We start from the raw sequence: 13557 nt of genomic DNA, 5'->3' as shown, positions 1-13557 counted from the left end.
CCAATCGCTCGCACTCCTTTTTTATTTATGTATTCAATGTGCGTGCGCCAGTTTAGCCGGTCATCGTATATTAAACCCAGGTATTTTACAGAGTCCACCTGAGGTATGTTCTGTAGGCGGTAAGTTAAGTTTATATGTATTGGATCTAATAAAGGAAAAACTATTATTGCGCATTTACTGACATTTAGGGACAGGCGAATATTCAGTAACCAGTTTTCTATGTCGCACAGGTATGTTTGCAAACGATTATATAAGGAGTGGATGTCAATGTCAGATGCAAAAAAAGCAATGTCATCTGCGTAGACATATGTGTATATGTCGTTATGACAAGGAATAGAGCTTAGTAATATATTAAATAATAAAGGGGACGTGACAGCTCCTTGTGGAACTCCACGCGATTGTCGACGACTATTTGAAGAATATCCTTTCAATGAACAATAAAATTTTCGGTCAGTCAGAAACTCGCTAAACCATTTTGTTATGTATTTTGGGAAATCAAGGTTAATTAATTGATTCAATAAAACTTCGTGTTCTACACTATCGTAAGCTTTTGATATATCTAAAGTTACTAGAGCTGCAATTTGTCTCTGGCGACGTGCTAGTTTTATACGGCTTTCCAGGTCCACATGAGCGTGCCAGATGGAACAGCCAGATCTAAAGCCAATTTGGAAAGGGCTGAGCACTTCTTTGTCCTCTACTAATTTTATAAGACGAAAATTTAGAATTCTTTCTATTAATTTCGCTAAATTGGAGGCTAGAACAATTGGTCGAATATTATCAAGCGTGTATCCGTCACCAGTATTTTTAAGAATCGGAATAATTTTAGCGAGTTTCCAACTGGAAGGTATCCACGAAAATTGGAGAGAATAATTCACTGTATCTAAAAGATCATCTGGGGACTCCTTGAATAAGATTTTTATTATTTTTGAGGTTATTCCGTCAACACCAGGGGCAGCATGTGGCATACTTTCCACTGCTGTGGCCAGTTCTAACATTGTGATCTCCGTAAAATCATCGGGCTGTATGCGTAACTTGGAAGATGGCGATAACAAGGACGTGAATCGGATTTCTAAACCCTTTGCAATTTCTTCTACCATTTGCGTCATTTCTTCACTAGTGAAAACCATCGAGTCAATGTTACTCGGACGCGGAAGAATCTTTCTGCCAAGAAGAACAAGAAAAGCGCTCGCTTGTTTTTAGATTTAGATAGATATTCGAAATGTTTGCAATCATAGTCTTATTTTGCTTTAGACACTGTATGTTTAAATATAGTTCTGTAGAATGTATAATCACTCCAATTTTTTGGACACTGGTTATATAAAAATTTTTTCCAGGCTGCTTTCCTTCTTTTATAATCATTTGTGCTGCGAACATCTTTGTCTTTCTCAAAATGTATATGCCCTCCTCCTATCACCCCAAGCGGGATTGGCAGTATGTACAAATATAGAAACTAACTAAACCGCTGGACATGTGTGTCGATTGTTCGTGTTACCCCTGACGGCCGTTGTACGTATATCACTTTCTCTTGCGCAGGGATGCAGAGACCGTCCGGTCAGTGCTAGCCGAGATGCAGGAGTTCATGCCTCACGAAAGCAATTGTAAGTTCGCGCGGCTGTTTGACACTCCATTATGTCTGTGAGAACAATGGGGCAGTTGTTTCTTCTCTAACTGCAACGGTCAAAATGTACAGTGACGAACACTTGGGTGCAGGACAACTCGAATTGATCAGAGTGGAGGTACTGGCTAGTTGTTCAAATATTGCTGAAGTAGACAGTGAAGCGAAACTATACGCAGTAGACTGAACGCAGCGCTTTATTCTGACCGTGTTGTGTCGGTTACACGCGAAATTTTGGCTGTTATTATTGGCTCGGAGGAAGGTCTTATTTTCTCTATTTGTCTGAAATAAAGTAATTCGGCAATGCGCCGGAGCACGACACTCGCTAGCGCTGCGCCCATAAACGCACACGATCTCTCCGTGTCTACACCTTTATATCCTTAGTTTTATTTTCAAATTAAAAAAATTGTGCTCTTCTGTTGACGAATATGTTGCTCTCAGTCATTTCTAATGTAAGTTGAAGTTGTAGAAATTCTACTACACGCTTCTCTCATTTAATGAAAAGGATTACGCTTAGCTATAATTTAAATGTTATGAAGATCATCCCGATCTAGGTCGGGCCATTGTTATTGAAATAACTGTGAAATACCAAACATTTACTGCTAAGCGACTCTTCTAACTATTACACGAAACTCGACAAATCTAACGAAAACAGTAACATTCCAGTGCCCGCGTGTAAAAAAATTGTCGATGCTCTCAAATATCCCAATAAATCTTGACAAAATCTAAGAAAAAATTAATAAGAATGAAGCACCAAGCTTACAAGTACGTTATTTCGAGTTGAAAACAGATATGACAAGTTACTAAAATAATTAGTTGCAAGTGCTATTGCAAGTTGCACGAGTGGGCAGATATATATATATATATATATATATATATATATATATATATATATATATATATATATATCCTCGTCAATTCGGATTTCACGGGACCGCAAAAAATGTCCGAATTAACCGAATGTCCAATTATCGAGGCTATCAAGAAACCAATGAACAAATGCTTATTACGTCAACACGCTTTTATTTACTGAACGAATCAGCAAATCCTGTCTCTATTTTGCACAATAGCAGTGCAGACACTGCAATGCTCGTCATCTCGTGATTGATTAGCTCTCGCAGCGGCGAAGGCCTCGCTTCACAACGCGGCCGCGGCACACATATGAAAGGCTTTTCACTACCGCGCGCACATCCCGATTATTTATTCGGCCGTGTCGCCAGGTAGCCGCCCATCGATGTAGACCGTGCTCTTCATCCTTGAAAGCTTTGCACTAAGTAAAAAAATTACTCCATCTCCCGCTAAAGGGAACCATGTGTGGATGCGAAGCAGCGTGGAGATGGTTAGATTGAGCGGGAGATGGTTTCACGGCAGCGGCCCAAGCGCTCATCGCGGCGCTGCACAGGAGAGAGAATGAGCGCGCGCGCTCCGTCATTTTCATACCGCGGAACCTGCCATGGCGCCCCCAGCGGAGTATGCCAGGCGGTTGCACCACCTGGTCGTGCGCGCCGCTGCGGATCCTAGAGGAGAGAAAGGGCCGAGGGCGTAGGGACGAAGAGATATAGGGAGGGGACGCGCATGCGCTGTGGGGGTGTGGGAGTGCCGCGGAACGGAGGAGGGACGGACAAAGCCCCCGCTATAAGCTGCTTCGCATCTAAAACGAAACTACTGTTTGCCGCAACCGCTGCAGACGAAACCGCGGCCCCTGTCGACGCGATCATGGACGGCGACCTTGCGGTTCTGAAGGCGCGCGGCCAACGCGGTGCTATGCGCGGCGGTAAACGGAGGAATAAAGGCTTTGAAGGAACAAATAGGCACGAAGAGTTCCGGTGTTGCTGTCATTCGCGTACGATTTCCGCTAATGACTACGGCGGTGCGGACTCCGCCGCTACGTTTCGGTTGGACGCTAGCGCCGTTGTTGCTCTTTCGAGTCGCTCATTTGCGGCGCTCCTCGCTTGCCGAGCTCCGAAAGTTGTCCCAATTAACCAATGTGTGGCCAAGTACGTCCGAATTAACGAGAGTTTGATCCCATTCTCGAGCTTAACTTGCTCGAGAAGCTCGAGAACAAGTTAAGGACCGCACAAAGAGCAATGGAACGAGAAATCTTAGGACTAACGTTAAGAGACAGGAAGAGAGCGATGTGGATCAGAGAACAAACGGGGATAGCCGATATTCTAGTTGACAATAAGCGGAAGAAATGGAGCTGGGCCGGACATGTAATGCGTAGGATGGATAACCGATGGACCATTAGGGTTACAGAATGGATACCAAGAGAAGGTAAGCGCAGTCGAGGTCGGCAGAAAACCAGATGGGGTGATGAAGTTAGGAAATTTGCAGGCGCAAGTTTGAATACGCTAGCGCAAGACAGGGGCAATTGGAGATCGCAGGGAGAGGCCTTCGTCCTGCAGTGGACATAAAATATAGGCTGATGATGATGATCGCATTGAATAATGCATACGCCGGCCGGAACCACAGGACGAGTCCGAATAATCGGATTTTCTGAATTACCGAGGTTTACTGTATATATATATATATATATATATATATATATATATATATATATATATATATATATATAGTATGGTATCGTAGAAAATTGTTCTTCTGCTGAACACCACTCTTGCATGCAGCGTTCGCGTATACGAAGTAACAATTTGACGTAATATGGTAAACTAACGCATTGCCTTTCTTCACTGTACGTGTTATATTGAGGGTTGTTTATGCATAGTACAGCAATCTTTATTCTGTTGTGAGGTTACGGCGCAATAACCATGACGGTCTATTTGTTCCCCATTTAGTAAATATTTGTGAATAGGTTGAGCGCTTATATCAGAATCCACTCCAAATACACTGTTAAACTGAATCTTGTTTTAAATAACTACAGCGTATATTATTCGCGCCCATTCAGTGGTTCGATAAGAAAAATATTTATTCGCTTTGCTCTTATTTGGTGAGACACGGTTGGGACTAAAGCTCCTCGCTAACGCTGTCACCGCGCAAGCAATGTGCTACGGCCGGTGGGCTCATGCCGCGACGTGTATCTTTGCAGGCAAGAACCTGATCGAGGAAGGGCTGTTCAAGTGGCGCCGGAAGGGAGGCCTGTACGGCCAGCTGGGACACCACCTTTGCTGTCTGTGCCGGTCGCACATCAGCTAGCCCCGCTGACACTGCGCGAGGCACGCACCACTTTTCTGTCTTCGTATTTTGGAAAAAGCTGGCCATTCCGGAAAGCTTTCGTCAGCAAAATTTGGGCTTACTGGCCGCCTGGAGCTGAGCCAAAAGCGTACGTGTGTGGCGTGGAGACCCATAAAGTGATGGCGAGATATGTTTTCTATACAGGATCTGAAACCCTCTTTCCCGTTTCTTTCAGTAACTTTTCATGGACTGTCGCGTAAGGCAATATCCGGCTCCTCAAAAGAGATTAAAACCACTATGCTGCCAGTTTTCAATCAATAAATCAACGAATCAATCAATCAATCAATCAATCAATCAATCAATCAATCAATCGATCGATCGATCAATCAATCAATTAATCGATCAATCAATCAGTCAATCAATCAATTAATTATGCAGTGATGCTGGCCTCCTCGTGTTTAGAAAAAAGTGCTCTAGAACTTGCAGCATCGTGCGATTTTCATATAAGTTGCCGATGCTCTTAGGCATGGTTCAATTAGTGGTCCACAGGCGGCTGTCACAAAGTGGAACGTCGAATGAAAGTGCACGAATAGTGCGAACTTGACGGCTTCACTATTTCGTCGATTGATTCACGCGTTCTTGCGTCACAAACCTATACTTTCGCTGAAACAGATGCCGTAAAGGCGATGGGAGGGACGGTGACGTCGGTTTAATTTTGATCACGTGGGTTCTGGCTTTAACTAGCAACTGAATCTCAAGACACGCACACTGTTAGATTCCACCTCCAAACGAAACGCGCCAGCCGCGACTATTAAGAAAACCAGCGAACTCATGGCATACAGCCGCGCGTTCTTTACGGAGAGTGAAAACGTAGAAACGACCATTGGCAAAATGGCTACGTATTCCGTTACGGCCGCTCCTACGTTCTTGCTAGCCCACAAATCCTGGCTCGAAAATCTCGCGGGTACGTACAAGGTTAGAAAAACAGGAAGCGCTAGTTCTTAAACTCCCGAACATCAACTATTCTAGTTTTCTAACGAGAGGATGCAAGTGTAAGTTCCATGGCACTACCACAGATGCAGGTTCTACCCGTATGCGCGAGCATCACACTAATACATGCACGCTTCGGCTGACAAATTAAGGCCTTCCTGTGCACTTCATGATGTCAATCCTCCAAAGGAAACGTCGATATTCAAATGGCCAGCTTCTCGTCTGAAATGTAAGCTTGCAGCTTCGTTCTGCTCAATTAAAGTTCATTCCTATCGCGTACTGCGCGACGCCACCGGTCAAAAAAGAAGCTCCACATCAGCCGCCCTTAAGAAGATAGCGGGAGAGTTGCGCGGCCTTAATGAAGGCAGCAGCGCGTGCGAGTTTTGACTCCCAAAGAAGGGTGGGACGCGCAACCGACGTTTCCGTGGAAGTCGCAGCTGGACTTGATTGCCGAACAGAAAATGAACCGCACTGCCGACGGGGGAGGCGATAAGAAGGGTAAAGCTACACGACTGTCGAAGGGGGATTCGTTGAACGCTTATGCGAAAAGTGAACGGCACATGGCTGGGAGCCGAAAGAAACGAGGCGGCAGTTTCCGCCAAACGACGGTCATCATCCGCAAGCTTGAGCGATAATCGCTATGCGCTAACCCGATCTCTTCTATGCGTTCTCGACTCATTGAGTCGATTGCACGGCCATCATTTTCGGCGAATTGAGAAAAGAAATTTAGAAACGAAAGAACACAGATCGGTGATTGTGTGTAGTGAAATGACTTAAAAAAACGAGAAAAAAACGAAAGATTTGTTCCCGATGCGCAAGAAAACGCTGATGATACGCAAAAAAAAGTTAATACTAAAGCAAAGGTTTGGCAGTTTAATCCCTCTGGCAAGCAAAGCGCGAGCAGATTTAATCCGCAGTGACAGCATCTGCGCAATCATCGTTTAACGCCCGGACACGTTTTCCCGAACTTTGCACGCAAAAATAATATTCTCCGGATACATCGTCCGTCACGAGCCCTCTATATGATCCAGAGTGTATAAAGTTTATTTATTTATTATGATTATTATTATTATTATTATTTTATTAAGAGCTCTTTCCTGTCCTCGGAAATTGCTGTCCTCGAGAACAGTCGCGCACATAAAACATTTACTGCGAGTTTCTCAGGAGGTGTAAGCCGGGTTTTAGGACACTATAATTCTCGATTTTTTAAAAAATATTATTGTCTGGCTTCAGATTATGCGTGCACCCGAGTCGAGAAGTGGAGCAATATTTTTTTTATTATTGTTGTTCATGAAGCGATTGGATATCCGCATAGCAGACAAGAGAGAATGAAATTTGGGAGAGTGAACTGTAGAAAAGAAGCCTCGAACGAGAGTGACGAAAATTCAAGCCGGGCTAATCCAGACCGATGGCTGCTCGGTTCAATGTCTGGTCGGGTATATCGGTTCACGTTCGCATTATTTTATTTTTGTTTGATTTTTTTTTTTACATCAGGAGATGTGCAGTGAAAATAAAAACTGAGAAACCTTCATCTCGAATTTCGTCATCCTGTAATGAATGAGAAAAAAGATCATAAACTTCTAACAATTTCACCGGCTTTGCCTCCACCGCCAAATATTCTGTTGCACTGTTCTTGATTGTTCTTGCGTGGCTGCCACATCCATCAAGTTCACTGTATCATGAGAACTCGAGGGCACAATAAGAGCTGCGAACAAGCTGTATCTTCAAAGCGAAAATGGGAAAAGAAAAGCATGGGAATAGAACGAACTACAAAAACCAAAAAAGAAAGAAAGACAAAAGAACAGGAAAGCACGGAACAAACTGAAAAGCTCCAGTAATTTTCTTCACTCTCGTCGCGAAAAGTGAAACTAAATCGTATCTATAGTTTTTAATAGAAATTTTGTATCTGATGAGAATCTAGCCCCTTTTGATTTGGTTATTAATACGAAAGAATTAAATGGCTCAGGAGGCGGAAAATCCGGCGTTTGCGGCGTAGCCAAACGATAGTACAAAAAGGCCACGAACCCTCGACCTTTAGTGGAGGTTGAACCCCTGACCGTTGTTGTTAATTAGGGCGAAGTTAATTTGGCACAGTAAATTGAGATAAAGTTAAGGGACTCGAAACCACGACCTTTGGCGGGAGTCGAACCCACGAACGTTGGTTTTAATTGGGGCGAAGTTAATTCAGACACAGTAAATTAAGATACAGTTAAGGAACTCGAACCCACGACCATTAGTGGGAGTGCGATTTGCCATGTAGTAAATTCTTACCGAAAGGTCGAGTGACTTGTAAAAAAACATCGAACTTCAGTCGGCCTTACGTCTCTCTCTGGTTTTCTTTGTGCAAATCGCAATTTGAAGTTTATTTTTGAGGAAAAAGAGAAGACGGACAGTAATCGTGAATCATACGTGTGGGGCCATCGGTTCTGCGTAATAGAATAGGAATTAAGTAGATCAATAAATATGGCTACGTTGGGTAAAAAATTGATTGCTTGAATATGAGTACTACGTGTATGCTGATTGTCTTCGAATCCCCTCAGCCCCTGCCCCTATTGCGGACGAACTTCACAAAAACCTTTAACGCTTGGCGTCGACGTTGAGGATTTGGTCAAAGCGTCATGGCAACCGTGCGTTACGAAAAATTCACTATCCTACCTCGCCAAGGACCATGCCGGCAATTGGCATTCACCTATATACCACAGGTAGACGCACGACACATGGTCTACGATTAACAATGCACGCAATGACGACTGAAGGCTGTACCTTCAGCCTTTGTCTGTGCGGCAAACTTACAGTTACGTCACTTGAGGGCGGGCGGCAACTCTGGTCGTGACTTTTGCGAGTTCGCGACGAATCCTGTTGCAGTGATCCTTAAGGATAGAACTTCCAGCACTAATCAGCACACGTTATGAACATATGACTTCAGTCCCGAGGAAAACGATTAAACGATCTGTAATAGGACAATCAAAATCGGAAGTGTTTTTTTTCCTGCTAAGTGACGAATCTCGTTTATTGAGTATGAGCTAACTCTTTTTGTCCGCGGGCAAGTATTCTATCATTCGATTCAACGCAAGACGGCATGTCTTGTTGGTGTATGCAAAATGACCTTGCTTTGACTCTACCTCCAGAACATGCGGTCTTTGTACATATCTACTAGGCGAATAGAGTCCAAGGATCAAAAGGCAGGTGCTCCAAATTGGCTGTATGCCACAGCATTCCTGCTGCCCGCTGTAATCCACCTAATTTATTAGAGTTCAAGAACTTCTTAGAGTTCCTGAGATCCGCAGGGTGAAGAGGACAAACCAGATGCGAAACGCTTCATTCGCTCACGCGACGGAGGTGAGCAAAGTCAAAGGGTTGGATGTATTGGCTGCAGCTAGACCCTTTCTTGCGCTGGCTTTTTACGCAGCGTTCACTTGCTTCACTCCCCGCAAGCAAAGATATCCCGAAGTCAATGGGATTTATTTCGTTCTGCTTCCGAAAACGTCTGGCAAAGGAAAGGTGCCTTCGGCTTAGGTGCTTGCTAGGGGGCTCCACTTTCGATCAAAAGGATCATTCATCAACATCTTCTCGGCAGCAATTCTTGCTGTTACTGAACGATTGCTACGTCCAACCGCTCTTATATTTGTCTGAGCACTTTCTCTTCTCGCTTCTAAACGCAGAAATAAATTTTGCCGAGTATTCCAGCAACACCCCGTCAATAGATGTAACGAAACTGACACCGTCCCAGGCGCAAAATTGAACAAAACAGGAAGGTAAGAAGAAATCAGGGTTAAATGAGATTAGGTTCACCTGAGATATCAAGAGCAGAATTTGGCTGCGTTCACTTCTTTCTACTCCATTATACTTCGATAGGGGCTAGTCCGCTATGATTAGTAAAAAAGTAGTTAAAATGCTGATGGACATGAAAAAATAATAAAAAATTAAGCTTGGGAGGTTTGAAAAAAAAGTGTAAATGTTCAACCGCATGCGCATTCTCACTACTTTGAGGCTAGCTCGTCGTACTTTAGCAAAACACGTAATGCGCACAACACGTAATTGTCGCACAACGTAATGCCCTGCGCGTGAAACCTGAAGTAGGCCACGGTTCTAGTATAGTACTTAATCAGAGCATATGATTTTTTTTTTACATTGCTCTTGGCTTGACGAACACTTATCGCCTCTACCGAGAATCTGATAACTATAACTTAAAAATACATGTGAGGTGTCCTCGCCTGGTTTACTGCAAGAAAATGATAATTCAGGGCGCCTTATGTTACATAGAAAGTGATACATTCCGTGGGAAAAAGCGAAGACTGCTTAAGGCTTACAACAATGTAGCCGTGCCTTCCCCCGTCCCCCACGCACTTGCGTGCAGATATATATCCACACTGAGTAACTATATTCGTAAGAAAGAGTGCCATTCTCAGTATCACCTCCTCTCCTTTCGTTCACTTTTTCAGGTGGCTCAGGAAACAAGAGGTGGCGTCCAGGCGTCGAAACCCCGCGTATGCAGACGTGGACTTATAACGGATCCCGCTTGTTTTGACGGAGGAGCCGGCACTCGTCTTCACGGGCTGAAAAAGAAAAAAAGAAAAAAGAAACATCGCGCCCATTGCCAGACATGTAATACTCTATGTGACTATCGCACCATGCATTCACCCACAGAGACTGTTCCTCGGTGATATATTTACCTGCGCACGCCATCAACATTTGTCATACGGTCATGACTTCTCGGTTCTCTTTGATGACAATTTTTTTTGTGGAAAGCAATGTGAACCATCGTTGAAGGTATCAACACAAAGGGAAATAACTCTTTGCAGATGCAGTCACAAGCAACGGGGAGATAATTTATTGTTTTTGGCCTTAAAGGTTTTTTTTTTGTCGAATGTTGCGAAAACTACTAGTCCGGTGATGTTTTATTTTTTTTAATTTTCGCACAATAGAATCAGCTCTCAGCTGCAGGGGTTGGTGTAGAGGTTCTCTGGCGTAAAAGGCGGAACGCTTGCACAAAAACAGAGCAGTATGGCTTGCGAATATCTAGAGAAAACGCAAGACCAGCAGTTGAACATAGTTGAGGCCCTAAACAAAACGCGTTGTGAAACACGCTATGAATTAAAACACCGTACTTACTTCGCACAATTTACATATACCATTAAAGCGCAACCGAAAATTTAATGAAGTGTTCAAAGTTGATTGAGCAATTTGGTTCGTGAAACTGATGCATGGCTAAGAAGGACGCGCCATCTCGAAAGCACGCTTCGTCAGGTCAGAGCGCGCTCAGCAGAATCACTCGGTCCATTTTGCATGTTGCGACGTCAAGTATACCCGGGCGTATTCGTGGCGTTTACATTATTTACAATGAGTGCAGATCGCCTCTCCCCGGGGCCTCTCTTTCACATTAGTGACCACAAAGGCGTACAAAGCAGGAGCAACGCGGTCGGAGTACGTTCACAGCTTGAAAATATCTGCATATTTTGCCATGGTTTATCGGCCTCCCGTGAAACTAATGTGGTCGACAAGGGGCCATTGCTTTGATGAGACCACATTCACGACGTTTAACTAGAAGTGCCCGAATTTGTGTACCTGTGTTTGCTGCTATCATTGCAGTGACATTCCGTATTATGGGGTTCCATAGTGGTAAATGGCTGAACACAGATGTTTGCGCTGGCCGGTATTAGATGCGGTTGTTCGCTTCTCGGAAAACCCGAACCGTGCCATCATTTTTGACTGACCGACAACGTCTTGCGTAGGCAAATGAATATTGCCTCAACGGCGCATAGCGCATGACAGGGGACGTTTTAGTAATTCAGGAAAAAACCGAGCAACACGCTCTTTTACGCTCTGGATGAAACTCAGTTAATTTCGTGATCTACATAGAGAATTGAATTAATTTGACAAACACGAAATTGACTCTTCGACCGCATACTTTGTGTGTGGTAGCTACTAAAGGCGAAATTTGCAGCTGAGGTCGGCATTGAGTAAAGTTTTTTATTGTTGTTTTTAGCTGTTTTTGCACGACAGACTCGCGAGTAAATTACATTAAAGAAAAACAAAACCAAGTTCCTATCTTTTTTTTTTTTTGCTTCTTAGATACAAGCTTCACGTATATCGCTTTCTTTGTTCGCTTTAATGACTGCTACAGCAAAAACAGGCAAACAAGCAATAGGAAAAATGTGAACAGATACGTGTGCGATAAGAAGCATTAATGTTCGTAGAGTTGTGAACATGACAAAAAAAAAGTCTGACGCGTTAGGACGCGGTATTGTAGCCAAGTTTCCGGCTACACTTGCGACCGGAATCAAGCGAAAAAACAAACAAACAGATTTAAAGCTGCCTTTATCATTATTATAATCAGAAATCAGCACAAAATGAGTCGAATGCGAAATTGGTGTTGGATGACAAGAAAAAAAAAGTTCGTAACCTTTCTGCTCTTTAGTATCGGCATCCTCAGGAGCAGCAACTCGTGTCCCAAAGTGACAATACCTGCAAACTTTCACGCAGCTATTGACGAAGTTAGATCTTGAGAACGGTTTTCTAAAGCGCAGCCTTGCATTCCGATAGTTTGATTTGGTTTGTTTCGGAAGCTTTTTTTTCAATTTTTTTTTACAACTTGGCAGCGACCCCGCGCGGCCCGTGAGGTAAACTGATTCCCACTCGCATACTCTATCAATTTCACTAGTGAACTGGAACGTAGCACTACAAAACGACCACACTTTGTACAGAAATCCACAAGGACGAGAGCGAGAGACGGAGAACGGGAATCATAAGCGCATTACTTCGCGGTAAGCTCCCGCGAGTTTTCTACACGGACGTTCCTTCGAGTGGAGCACCACACGCGGGCAAAAACACTGTTGGCGCGCATTTTCTATATACTCTACGCTATAGCAGGTGAATGTGCGATATCGGTGTGAATGTGCCCAGCCACACGTCCTCGACTACCGAGCACGAATCCTTCAGCACCGGCACACACGCGAAACGCACGACCGGACGCTTCGCGTTTATGTTGTACGTGACGAGCGCGCTCCCGCACGGTTCTTCGCAACGCGACACAATTCTTGACCACACGTTTTCATCGCGGCTACCACTGTCCAGGAGCCGTCACGCGTACTTAGTCTTCTCGCACGACACTTTACACTCGTATTCCTGAGATTACACGCTATATATACTATCTCTTACAAACGAATAGATCACTATACTTCACCTATACTCTTACTCACAAATACACATATGTCATGCCCACGCCTGTGGCTAAGCGTGAGCATTAAAAGTCGGGGCTCCTGGCAGAAAACGTTATAGAGAGCTTAGCGCGTTTGTACACAGTAGGCTATCGTAGTTTTGGCTTTGCAAGCAGCACCACAGGTAGCGACTCTTAGCACTGACCGGTATCGACGTGTTTTTCTATCGAGTTAAAAAACAACTTATGAACGTGTAGATGATGATACTCGGGGGCATCGCACAGCCATTCTTCTTTGCAGGTGCCCCGAAAACATTAACTTTGAAGTTGCTTAGCGGTAGATGCGTGTTGTTCGGTAAAGCTCTCCTCCGAGTGCTCTCACCGCCGAATGACTGTTGCGAGAGGTAAACTTGCGCACTTCTGTTATCCTAACTTGAGACGCTATCATCCCGGCAGGGAGTGATCGTGCCGGAACGACTGACAAAATGTGTTTAAAGGAACTCGCTGCTTTTCAGATGTCGGATTGAGCGAGCGAACAAGCTTAAAGTAAGTTTATCTGTGTTCTGATTATCGCAGAAGCAAAAGGGAGGTTTTGCGATTGTGCATTGAATGTATTTAATTTGCGGCAGGAAAGCAAGAACTGAAGTTTGTGAGTTATTGTGCA

At 44.1% G+C, this 13557-nt stretch overlaps 1 protein-coding gene across 1 annotated transcript in view; it reads left to right on the top strand.

Annotated features, from left to right (window-relative positions):
* LOC119440596 (uncharacterized) overlaps positions 1 to 13117 on the top strand; it is a 118563-nt gene extending 105446 nt beyond the window's left edge. Inside the window, exons 5-7 of the mRNA XM_049661993.1 lie at positions 1534 to 1598; positions 4662 to 4788; positions 10180 to 13117. Coding sequence (XP_049517950.1) covers positions 1534 to 1598; positions 4662 to 4768 — 172 coding nt within the window. The 3' untranslated portion in view covers positions 4769 to 4788; positions 10180 to 13117. The remainder of the gene's footprint in view (positions 1 to 1533; positions 1599 to 4661; positions 4789 to 10179) is intronic.
* The last annotated feature ends 440 nt before the right edge of the window (positions 13118 to 13557 follow it).

The sequence above is a fragment of the Dermacentor silvarum genome, chromosome 2 (genome assembly GCF_013339745.2).
Source record: "Dermacentor silvarum isolate Dsil-2018 chromosome 2, BIME_Dsil_1.4, whole genome shotgun sequence".
Lineage (NCBI taxonomy): Eukaryota > Metazoa > Arthropoda > Arachnida > Ixodida > Ixodidae > Dermacentor > Dermacentor silvarum.
The sequence above is the reverse complement of the archived record's forward strand: the minus strand, read 5'-3'. Positions and strand labels throughout refer to the sequence as shown.